We start from the raw sequence: 13,528 nt of genomic DNA, 5'->3' as shown, positions 1-13,528 counted from the left end.
AAAACATGACCATAGAAGCTTTGAAGTAAATATAACATGACAAAAATGACATTCACTGCTGTCTGGTATGAACAGTCAAAATGACCGCTATTGGCAGTTCTAGTAGTTATAGAATTCCGGTACTGCTAGTGTTAAAGTGACAGCAGCCTAATAAACCTGCTGCAGTCTCTGTCATTATTGGTTCACTTCAGAATTTAAAGGTGCCATCGAATGAAAAATTGAATTTACCTTGGCACGGTTGAATAACAAGAGTTCAGTACATGGAAATGACATACAGTGAGTCTCAAACTCCATTGTTTCCTCCTTCTTATATAAATCTCATTTGTTTAAAAGACCTCAGAAGAACAGGCGAATCTCAACATAACACCAACTGTTAAGTAACAGTCGGGGTGTACGCCCCCAATATTCGCATATGCAAGCCCATATTCTAGGCATTAGACAAGGGCAAAACGTAATGAGCACGGCTGAATCATCAAACTAGGTAAGCAAGCAATGACAATAGCGAAAAATGGCAGATGGAGCAATAATAACTGACATGATCCATGATAACATGATATTTTTAGTGAAATTTGTAAATTGTCTTTCTAAATGTTTCGTTAGCATGTTGCTAATGTACTGTTAAATGTGGTTAAAGTTCCCATCGTTTCTTACTGTATTCACGGAGACAAGAGCCTTTGCTAAAATATTCCAGGATTTGCCTCCATTTAGAGGACTTCACTGGGGTACAACGGGTTGAAGGTCCAAATTGCAGTTTCAGTGCAGTTTCAAAGGGCTCTGCACGATCCTAGCCGAGGAATAAGGGTCTTGTCTAGTGAAAAGATCAGTCATTTTCTAAAAAAAATTAAATATTATATACTTTTTAACCACAAATGTTCATCTTGCACTGCTCTGCGATTGTGCCACGCATCACAAAATCATGTTGGAAAGGTCATGTGTGACGTAGGCGGAATTACCACGGTAGGGCGAAAAACTCATTTTCTTCTCCAACTTCAAAATCATCTGACATTGTTGTTTTACCTTTATTTTTCCGGAGTTTAGCGGCTTAAAGTGATCTGATCGCAGACAGAGAAGTTAAATCAGGTTAAAGTGTTAGAATAGAAATTTCCACATAGCAGGGTTACAGGTGCTTGCATTGTAGATGCTCAGTGTGATAAGCTCCAGAGTCCTGACTTCTAAGGTCATCTAACTGCGTGACGTAAATTATGCTAATGCTTCAATTACACATGCTTCACTACTTTATTTGTCTTATTTGCGTTAAATTATTTTGAATTAATTGCATGCGTTAAGGTGTTAACGTTGACAGCCCTAGTAATCAATAATACATTTTCAGGTTTAAATTACATTTACCTAGTCTCAGACTTTTGAACCCCACTGTATATGTATCAGCATAAATGTTTTTGGAAAGGGAAAACATTAGAATATTCTTCTTTTAGTAAAAGAGAAGGACAACAGTTACAGAGTAGGCAGGGAATGAGATGTCTCTCTCTCCTGCTTTCCTCGACAATACGTTGAGGACAAGCCAGACAAATGAAGACGATAAAATGTAATTGTAATACTTGGATGCAATAAAATGAAAATACTAGGTAAAAAGGGTGGGGGGATGGAGGGTTGAGTAGAAGAGAAAGGGCAGTGGAAGTATATTGGGTTTTGGGCTACTGGAAAGTCCTGAAGAAGGGAATTTTAATTGCATCTGTTGGCTGCTGATAAATACATAATCAGCCTTTCCCCCCTGCTGGTCCCTAATCAGTTCTGTGTTAATGACCACCGTACTGAGCAGCAAATGCCTCAACACAGAAAGAGAGAGAGAGCGAGAGAGAGGATAGAGACCATAGGTGGAGGGTGAACCAACTCCAGGGTGAGGCTAAGGAGATGTGCTTCCTCTTTAAAAATGCATTTAAATATGCCATGAAATAATTTGAAGTTATGTGTCACCTAGAAACAACCTACACATTCCAGCATAAACATACCCGATTAATGTTATTAAAAGGGCTATGTTCACAAACCACTATAATTTGAACAGAAAAGCAAGCATACTATATTCATGATTTGGCATGGCAGCCAATTTGAATAATAAACAACCACTGCCTTACCTCATGCAGCAAAACAAATGTTTTATTTAAATTCTGAAAGGATTATATGTTGCCTAGAATGTGCACAATCACAAAAGCTTTCACTCATTTCAATTCTTCGTTATCTCACAAAGTTCTGCTATAATCAATGAAGCTGATTGCACATGAATCTCTTTATCCTACATAATGTCTACACTTTGTTATAAGTTAACATTATAGTGAGAGGATTTGTCGAGAGTGCAGAACTCAGTACTGGACAAAAATATTTTTGAGACGTCAGCTGATTCTAACTTAAACACTTCTGATTGGCCATTGAGTACAGTTACTTAACAGATATGTTTGTGATTGGCTGGATTACTCAACTCTGCAAAAACACATTGCAAATATAAACCTTTGACGCTCTCAAGAGCACAAACAAAACATCTGTTTCACCAATATGCTATTATTACGAAGAATACTGATCCTAGAACAGCAGTTACGGGCAGCTTTTACCTCTAAAAGCAATCAGAAGCAGCAGCGGCAGTGGTTTGACTGAGAAAATTCTAGGCTAGTCTGTAGTCTGTGGACAGGGGAAGGCTAAGCCTTGCCCAGCCTAGTCTCAGACGTCATGCCCACAGACCGTTGGCTGAATGTCTAATGAAAAAGGCACACAAAATTGGAAACACTTCAGGTATTTCAAAGTCGTCATCTGATTGATTGAATTCTACAGGATTTCCTGGAGACGTGTGTTGCGTTCTTTAATGATCCACTTGGAAACAAAGCAATAGTGATGCCAAACCCCCTTGTGGAAAATCATATTTACAACTGTGACAAATCAAGTTTACAACTGTGACAATGAGCGCTTATCAGGATCAACTAAACAATGGATTTTCAGGTTTTATGCACTGGTCTGTTATTGTAAGGACATCGACATTATATTTTCACGCCCCTAAACATGATGCTGAACAAAACTAATTGTGATTGGTTGCTTTACATGTCAGTTAGGCATCCTCTTGGGTGGTCCTTGGCCAATGAAAGCAGCGATGGAGTCCAGACCTTCTGTCATCAATCTGAATATGCCCAGTCTTATATATTAAATAATTTAAGTATTATCTGACCTGTTAGATGTATAAACCTGAAGAATTAAATTCAAATTTGTCTGTATTGCAAGCAATTTAACCCCATAGATCTTATTTTAACTTTTGAATTTAATAATTTTATTTACTTATTATTAATTTTCTAAGAAAAAAAGAAGAAGAAAAAAAAAAAGAAATACTTCAACTAAAATATAATATCAAATATCATCTGAATAAGTGAATGTTTAGTTTTGCGTTAAGGTGGTATTTAGGAGGGATACTTTGACTCTCCATCTGCTCGTAATTTAAACATAGTTACTCCAAGCCATCAAAACCCCTAGTATATTTTCACCAGCCCGAGCAGACGCACCCTACCTCAGAACAGGATCCTGAAGCCAACCTAAAGGAAGCCACACTACACCATGTTGCTGTAGACTTTACTGTTAGAAATTGAGTCGTGCCTTCCACATGGCATGAAGATGGTCTGTTGTCTAAAAGTGACTTGGACAGCCACACAAATAAGCAGTCTCACACCTCAGGCATTTTGTATGGGACCCTGCTGTCTCTAGGGCAACCGTGGAAGGTTTAGGTTTCCTATGGCAACTGTGAAAGAGGACGTCCCTCCCAACAATCTCTCAGCCAATGAACTGCTGTTCTGTGGGCCTTTTATCAGAACTGAAATGCTCCTCGCTAATTATTTGACCAGTCTATTTAAAAACCATTTAGATTCATCTGATCAATCCATTACAGTCAATCATAAATGCATTAGCTTAATTATATTTTTTTGTGTTTTTTTAATCATTCTTTCGTTCTCATAACACATTCCTGTGGAGATATAAAAGTGTGATATGGAAGAATCCTCTCTTTGGGACACATCTGCATTTTTCATTGCTGCATTTTATATAACTGGCTTAAATACTTTTAATCAATCCACTGATACAGAAATATATTTAATAAAGTCTCTGTGAATATACTCTCACGGTCAAATCCAAATATTCACAAGAACGTCATTACTCTATCTGGCCTTTCAGTGCCTCCACAGGGACCAGCAGTGACCGGTTCATCTCTTTCTAAAAGGCCTCTGGTTATATTGTTCACACTGAGCCCCGAAGAGCTTCATCATCCTCATCCTTCCATTTGAGCTCAGGATTATTGCCTTGTGGTCAGGGATACAGGAAGCAGGCATGGCTCCAGAACAAAGCACAGGGCCTCTGGGTCTCCGTTCATGCTGTCTCACCCTCTTAGCCTGAACCCTCTCTCAGTACCACGTGGCCCAGCATGCATGTCTATTTGCTATGTCTCTGTGAAGAGCTGTCGGTTTGGGAACTCTGTGAGCCAACGGCATCATGGATGGGATAATGAGTCCTCGTTTCAGTAAACGGCAGCTATTCTGTGGCATTCAGGTCAGAAGTAGCACATATTGTGCTTGAAAAGGAGGCAATTAGAGAAAAGTACCTTCGGTGCACTTCTAACTTTATTTTTCTGTTAATGTATTTTTATGTTGAAAATATATCTGTTCAAGTCTGATGCTGTCACCCTAAGTGAGAAATCCTCATTGTTTTTGTGCCAGAAACATGTTTAGTTTATAAATGATATAATTAGGTAGTTTATTTAAAAACATATGACCCTTTTAAAACCCCAAAACACATTTTTTGAGATGTGAACAGATATGCACAGGCTGCACATCACTAAAAGCACTCATAAATTTTATTTTTGCATTTTTATTAGCAATTTCGTTTTTCCGGGTTGAAAAGCAAAGTCAAAATGTCTTCATAGAATCTGACTTAGAAGCGTGCCTCTGGAGTGTGTGATTGGCTGCCAGGGCTAGAGAGCACGATTCGACGTCTGAGTGCTTCTCTGCATTTATTCATGAGAATGAACTCTTTTAACCCAATCACTGTGCTGTATTACACATGACATTGCATTACAGCGGAGAATTCAAACAACATGCAGAGGGTGCATGAGAGCGGTTTCTGCGCAGAACGGTGCGATGAGTTTAGTAAAGCTCACAAAGTGGATCAAAGATCATATACGGATTGGAGTAAGTCCACATTTCAAGTTTTTATTGGACATATTTCACCTACTCTAGTGCTCTAAACATGAACCAGCACCGTGTTAAACTGACGTGTGTGATTTGTTCAGAGACTATAGTACTCGTAAATGTTACGAAAATATTATTAGACCTTTTTAAATGTCCTTCCACATTTCTCCCTCGTTCTTGAGAGTTTCTTGTCATATAGGGATATATTTTTAAAATGCATCAAGGTGCCCTTAACTCTGTTTTTGTGTTTTTGTTTTTTTTTCTCCGTGGTCATATTTTAAAGGGTTAGTTCACCCAAAAATGAAAATAATGTAATTTATTACTCACCCTCATGCTGTTTCACACCCGTAAGTCCTTCGTTAATCTTCGGAACACGAATTAAGATATTTTTGTTGAAATCCGATGGCTGAGTCCTCCATAGCCAGCAATGACATTTCCTCTCTCAAGATCCATTAATGTACTAAAAACATATTAAAAACAGTTCATGTGAGTACAGTGGTTCAATATTAATATTATAAAGCGACGAGAATATTTTTGGTGCGCCAAAAAAAACCTACTTATATAGCGATGGTCGATTTCAAAACACTGCTTCAGGAAGCTTCTGAGTGTTATGATTCTTATGTGTCAAATCATGATTCAGATCGTGTGTCAAACGGCCAAACTGCTGAAATCACGTGACTTTGGCGCTCCAAACCCCTGATTTGACACGCTGACTCATAATGCTCCGAAGCTTCCTGAAGCAGTGTTTTGAAATCGGCCATCACTATATACGTTTTTTTGGCGCACCAAATATATTCTGTTCGCTTTATAATATTAATATTGAACCACTGTACTCACATGAACTGATTTAAATATGTTTTTAGTACCTTTATGGATCTTGAGAGAGGAAATGTCATTGCTCCCTATGCAGGCCACACGGAGCCATCGGATTTGCATTCCGAAGATTAGTCTTACGGATGTGGAATGGCATGAGGTTGAGTAAACAATGACAGAATTTTCATTTTTGGGTGAACTAACCATTTAATATTCATGTGTCTGTGTAATAAGTGTGTTGCAGGTCTGTGTTTTAATGGTTGTTTTCTCCCCTTTTTCCATCCTCTACTCTCCCACTTTTTCACAGCTTTACACACCCATTTTTTGAGTCTTTTTCAACTCAGAGGTGTGAACGACCAGGCTAAAACAGGGGGTTTCATGACACTTTAATAAGCTTCAGTCATTAGTTACATTTTGTGAAGAACTTGTAGTGAAGTGAACTACTTTTTCAAAGATTTTCAATGTAGTTTACTACTTTAAATTATGAATAGCTGTTACAAAACAACTTGCCCACCAACGAGAAACCACTGTGTATCCCTAATGTCTCTTATCTGTAAGTTTCCAAATGCTTTATAGGGTTTGTTCCATGTGTCATGAGTTTTGTAGAACAGTTCTATCTTTTTTTATATACATCTTTTTGAAACAGAAATGTTAATACTGTCTGTCTCTGGAAGTTATTTGAGTTGAAAAGGCTTTGATTTTTTTTTTTTTCTTTCCATTAAGCTTTAAATGTCATGTGCTCTAGAGTTTTCTCTTTTATTGCAGGGTTTCAATCCAGTTGGGCCATTTGAAGCAACATGCCATTGTTTTGTGGTTGTCTGAAATGTGGCTGCCTGGCACAGTGTCTATCTTACACACGCATACACACAAGCATTCACAGCAGGGCTATAATTTCCCTTAGCTTGTGGTTACACTGCCAAAGACTTCAGATTTCTGTTGAAATCCCAGATCTGTTGAAGCTGCTTGCCCACAGTGAAGATTTCGCAGCAGTTCTAGTGCCGACTGGCAATATAACTATTCTGATAAGTCTTTAGGCCTTTTTCATTATTTTATTCTACCTCTATTCATATGTAATGTGATGACACAGACTTTTGGAAAATTGATGGCCAAATCAAAAATGCATAAAGTCATTGTGAAATTCACAATGTTGTTTAAATTTACATGCAGCAAAATCATTGAAAATATATTCTGATTTTTATATATAAATTGCCCAACTCTAGCAGCTCTTCAGTGTTACAGCTGCAGTTCAATGACATAGTGATAGCATCAGGACAGATAAGCATTTTGAGAAAGTCTTTATCATAATCATCTAGCATCAAATTCCATCTCCTAATTTAACGTTATTTCTCTAATCTTTCTCTGAGTTTCTCAGCAGAAGGTCCTTCAATCCTTGTGCCTTAGAATACAGGTCTAAAAAGAAGACATACAAATGACTTATGAGGATATTTGACTTTGAATTAATGATTTACAGTACAGTGACACATTTTGCAAAAGGCAATCATTGCCAATTCCATGAGCCAATAACAGCTGTCATTGCAAGGATGATGGATGCTGAGGGCTGGGAGACAGAGTGTGTGTATGTGGGTACATTTGCACGTGTGTGAATGATGTGGTAACGGTATGCCATGTGAGTCCTGCTGGTATAAGGGAGATTCACAGGCATGCATGCTGAAATGGTCATGTTGCATGCAGCAGTGTCAACCCTGGGGGTTAAAGAGTTATGTTTATCTTTCACCATAAGAAGAAGCTTAAAAAGGTATTCTCACTTCTAGCATGTCGATAAGTACAATAAGGTATTGTCATAGTTCTTTGGACATGTACCTTCAGTTTTGGTTGTTGTTGTTCTTAAAGTTTCTGATTATATACTGTGTGTAAGTGTGTTTTAGTGTGTGAGTGAGTTATATTGCCTGTATACACACACACACACACACACACACACACACACACACACACACACACACACACATACACACACACATACACACACATATATATATAATCTTAATAATTGTTTTGATTATATTTTCAATCAGAGAATCCAAGATTTTATTTTGTCACAAATCTTTTTGCTAACTGTTTTCATGTTGTTAGTTTACATGAGTAAAGCAGATTCAAGCTGCTAATATGTGGTTCCTCCGGAAGATGTACCTCAAACTGTAATCCATTTCCCATTATCACCTAATTATTGGGAAACCCCCATCAGGATGCCACTGGAAGGCATAAAATCCATACATTGTAGAGTTTTTTTTATATCTTCAGTTTGGGTTTGTAGCTTGAATTATTTGAATGTACTATAATAATGATACCTGAGTGCGTTAGCAAAATTTTTACTGCATAACCTGTGTTTTACTGTCATGATATCCCTGTTTTTCAGTCAATGCTACCTCACGCAAGGCATTACAATACACATAATTTTCACACTGCTCCTCTTAATGCAGCACTTCCTGTAAGCCAAGCCGTCTTTAGTTCAGATTATGCAATCAATGCTCTCTCTCTCTTTCTCTCTCTCTCTTTGGACTTTATGCTACAGTGAGTAGGGATGGTGACAGTTGGGTCCAAACAAGTACCAATAGTGAGGTTTTTTTCTTTAATTTAATTGAGTTAATTTTTTTAATTAAAATTTTATAATCCGCAATCAATCAACAATATGATTGAAAACTTCACCTAAATTTGTGCATACGTTTCAGAATGCTATAATATATGGTTTGCCCCCCATTTGCTTTAATGACAGAGGTATCCACGCTGCATGAACACCACAAGCTTGTGTAAGACCTGATGATCATGTTCAGCTCAGTGTCTTAAACTTTAGTGGAAGTAAGAACATCTGACTGTCTGGCTTGGTGCACCAAAAGTGAGGTCTTAATAAAGTCTAATTGGGTCTGTTTACTGTTTACATCTGCTTGAAACTAGCTTCAAAAATCATTCTAGTCTTGAATACAAACATTTTTGTCTTTTGTGTGTGTTAAATCACGTGCCCAATATGTAAATATAACGAAGTGTTGAGCTCTGGTGCTTTTATTGACCCTAACCCCAAGTTCAATCCTGGATTGCAGTATCACTCAAATATGAAAATTCTGTCATTAATTACTCACCCTCATGTTGTTCCACACCCGTAAGACTTTCTTTCATCTTTGGAACACAAATGAATATCGTTTTGATGAAATCTGAGAGCTTTCTGTCCCTCCATAGACAGCAACACAACTACTACTTTGACGCTTCAGAAAGTTCATAAAGTTCATAAAGCCTAAAATCAATCTCTTCATCATGTAAAGCGATCGTGTCTCTTCAGAAAATTTGGACTAAACTGCTCAACTCATATGGATGTTATACGATCTCTTTATGAACTTTTTGAAGCGTCAAAGTGTCGCGCTGTCTATGGAGAGACCGAAAGCTCTCAGATTTCGTCAAAAAGATCTTCCTTTTTGTTCTGAAGATGAACGAAAGTCTTACGAGTTTGGAATGACATAAGGGTGAGTAATTAATGACAGATTTTTCATTTTTGGCTGAACTATCCCTTTAATCCCATTCCCTCTTATTCTCCCTGTCATTTCCTGTACTATAAATAACATGGCAATGATCTCATGTTGATTTCTCTTCCTGTCTCTCTCTCTTTCTGCCAGTATGTGGCTGTGATTTGGCACATTCCGGATTCTTCCAGAAGAGTGGCGAGTACATCTGCACAGCAGACTACCAGCGCCTGTACGGCACAAAGTGCGACAGCTGTGGGGACTTTATCTCAGGGGAGGTGGTCTCTGCACTGGGCCGCACATATCATCCACAGTGTTTCGTCTGCAGCGTGTGCAGGTGAGCCCTCTACTACACAGACAACTAACATGTCATTATGGAAATACACCCATAATACAGATTAAACGTGAGGGAGTGCTGATGGGATGCTGGTAAATGATGCTCATTTACTAATGTGCTGATGACTGAATGTGATTAATTCACACGCTGACAGCTATATGCACCCCCACTCATCTTTATACTAAGCAATTATACCACAGTTAGTTCCGGTCTTCTAATTTGATCAGCCAAGCGACGTTCCGAGACTGCTGATATTTATATAATTTTCTTTGAAAGAAATTCAGGGTCTGTGACAGGTGAAAGAGATTAGACTTAAGGAATGTCTTAGGTTTAACTGAATTTAAAGGTGCCCTAGAACTTTTTTTTAAAAGATGTAATATGTGTCTAAGGTGTCCCCTGAATGTGTCTGTGAAGTTTCAGCTCAAAATACCCCATAGAACTGCCTATTTTGGGGCATCATTATAAATGAGCCGATTCAGGGTGCTTGGCCCTTTAAATCTGGTGCTCCACGCCCCAAGAGCTCGCGCTTGCCTTAAACAACATAAAAAAAGTTCAGACAGCTAATATAACCCTCAAAATGGATCTTTACAAAGTGTTCGTCATGCAGCATGTCTAATTGCGTAAGTACAGTGTTTATTTTGATGTTTACATTTGATTCTGAATGAATTTGAGGCTATGCTCCATGGCTAACGGCTAATGCTACACTGTTGGAGAGATTTATAAAGAATGAAGTTGTGTTTATGAATTATACAGACTACAAGTGTTTAAAAATGAAAATAGCGATGGCTCTTGTCTCCGTGAATACAGTAAGAAACGATGGTAACATTAGCAAAATGTTAACGAAACATTTAGAAAGACAATTTACAAATATAACTAAAAATATCATGTTATTATGAACCATGTCAGTTATTATTGCTCAATTTGCCATTTTTTGCTATTGTCCTTGCTTGCTTACCTAGTCTGTTGATTCAGCTCTGCACAGATCCAGACGTTCTGCCCTTGTGTAATGCCTTTCATAATGTTGGGAACATGGGCTGGCATATGCAAATATTGGGGGCGTACACCCCGACTGTTATGTAACAGTCGGTGTTATGTTGAGATTCGCCTGTTCTTCAGAGGTCTTTTAAACAAATGAGATTTATATAAGAAGGAGGAAACAATGGAGTTTGAGACTCACTGTATGTCATTTCCATGTACTGAACTCTTGTTATTTGACTATGCCAAGATAAATTCAATTTTTGAATCTAGGGCACCTTTAAAGGATTTGATGGACCACATGTAGAAAGTGGGAAGGCAAAGGTGAACTCTTGACTTCATGATGCATTTCTGATTATTATTTGTCTTTAGCGGAACATTTGTATATCTTTAATTTGATTTACTCATGTCAGATGTTAAAAAAGACTATAGTTATTTTGATTTAATGCATGCATTATGTTTCAGTTCATAAGAAATGTAATAACTTAGTTTTATGTGTTCGTCAAAGCAATTTTTTCTTGAATTTGTCACTAGCGGGTGTTTATTTTGGAACCTGTGTGTAGGCATCTTCACTTTTCTTGACTAAATTGCTCTAGAGAGTATAATACCACAAGTGTAGAAGGCGTAATCAATGCAGAACTGAGCAGGATATTGTAACACGAGTCAAGGCGGAAGAAAGCTGAGGTTTGAAGCTCAAAATATGTAATAGTGCCCAGAAAGTAAGCAGAGAAGGGAGAAAAAGTGTAAATGGAGAAGTTGCTGAGGCCAGAGGTGAATATTTTCCTCACAGACTGAAAGAAGCAGATGAAGTTAAGCACCACCGCTTGTCCTTTATGTATGGCCTATTCTCAGACTGACAAGCAAGAAAATGAGAGTTCCCTGCAAGGACACCTTATCTGTCTCCCTTACTCTGACACAGTGTTATTTGAATCCCATTGCTTTTTGTAGTAAAAAAAAATGGGTCTAATACAACTGGAAATTTTGTACATCGTACTGACTGCTCTCTGCTCTCTCTCTTATATGCTTTTTCTCTCTTTTTTTTAACACTGGGCTGTAGTGAATGTGCTGGAAAGCTGTGAGTTTAGCTGCTAATGTATCTCTGTTATGTCCCATTTGTAATTACAGTGTGTTTGGTCTGTTCTGATCTACAGGAAATTAGTTCCACTAAATAACTTGCCTCTGCTCCTTTAGTTCATTAGCACACCAAAAGAAAGCACACCGCTTGATGAATTTATGGGTAAGAAAAGCATTTTCATGGAGGACTGGGATTGCTTTGTTGGAGTGCGTTGCCAATTGGGCTACTAAATGGCCCAATGGGATGCTCTTGGCAGGAGTAACCTAAACATTTATCGGCCTTACCAAGAAGTAAACAGTCAACGGAAGAGCTAGATTATGTTACATTTAATATTTAGACCATCTGTGTGGACCAAGCTCTAGATTTAGTGGGCTATCATCCCAGTAGTGCTGTCAGTGATAATTCATAAGTCATGTTACAGCCCTCAGCAATATATTGAATACTTTGATGACAGTACAACTCATATTTCTGTATGGCATTAGGGGCCTTTAATTGATATTTTGAGGAGCTGTTGCTGTTTACTAAAATGGAAAACTGCTTGATTGTTTATTTACATTCATTTTCAATATACATAAATTTAGATTACAATACATATACTTTGCAAAATTGTAAAAAATCCTTAATTAAATCTTTTTTGTTTAGTATTTTGCATTTGCATTTCAAGCATTTTGTAAGAATTTAAGAAATTTCTTAAAATGGAATGCACAGGTTAATTGTTCTGTCATAAAAGAGTCGGAATATTGCGATCGTGGACAGAATAAAAGCAGCAACACACGAAAACTGTAAATTTTTAAAGAGCAGGAAAAGCTGACAATGCCGTGTGTGTCTGGAGGGAGTGTGATGTGGCGGTAATGACAAGGTCACGTAAAGACTGCACGGAAAGACACGCACAGAGCCCCATGAGGAAGCCCACACAATTTTTACATACAAATATAGAATGAAGTAGGTTGTGTGAAAGAGGAGGATCAAAATACAGAGACAGAGAGAATGAAGGAGATGGAAAAGTAAGGGTAGATCCAGAGACCCTGCTCTTATTGGCTCCAGCTATGCTGAAACACTGGAGAAACTAAAGGAATTATTCCACCCATGTGTCTGACACAGACTTTGTAAGTGCTTCTGTTGTCTGCCCACTTACCCTGTCATCTTTCACTCTCGATTTCAAAGACGTCATTGTGTGTGGTCTCAATAGTGGAGGAGATTGTCATGCCATACTTCACATAGTCCAGTGAATAGTGTGTTGGTTTGTGTGTTTATGTACAAAAGTGTGACACTGCACCAGTTTTAGGGTACACAAATGCTAGTATTTCCAGCTGAAAACCAAGTACCAAGTACTGAACGAATTATTTTGAAAAAGTGATTCAATGACTGGTTCATACAGACCGACATTTGCTTCGTTCGTAAATGAATTAGCGTTTTGAATGAATCGTTTGAAAGAATGACTCCATTGACTCACTTGTTAAGACCGTTATTTGCTGCCACCTATTGGCGGTAATTTTAAAAGTACCGTATCTGTCCTTTTTTTACTATTCAATTTTGTAAATATTTAAAAAAAAAAAAACTTATAGCATTATTTATACTATTTTGATATCTTGTTTGTTTATGTTATAATAATTCATTAACATTATTACTCATGATTGGTTGGATCATTTTATTAAATAGTGTATTAATATTAATGCACTATAACATAATTTAAGAT

At 37.7% G+C, this 13,528-nt stretch overlaps 1 protein-coding gene across 1 annotated transcript in view; it reads left to right on the top strand.

Moving 5' to 3' along the window:
- Positions 1-13,528, top strand: part of ablim3 (actin binding LIM protein family, member 3) — a 76,548-nt gene that overhangs the window by 25,311 nt on the left and 37,709 nt on the right. The window contains exon 3 of the mRNA XM_067387636.1: positions 9,599-9,782. Coding sequence (XP_067243737.1) covers positions 9,599-9,782 — 184 coding nt within the window. The remainder of the gene's footprint in view (positions 1-9,598; positions 9,783-13,528) is intronic.

Source organism: Chanodichthys erythropterus, chromosome 1, assembly GCF_024489055.1.
Source record: "Chanodichthys erythropterus isolate Z2021 chromosome 1, ASM2448905v1, whole genome shotgun sequence".
NCBI lineage: Eukaryota > Metazoa > Chordata > Actinopteri > Cypriniformes > Xenocyprididae > Chanodichthys > Chanodichthys erythropterus.
This window is presented reverse-complemented; position numbering and strand designations above follow the sequence as displayed.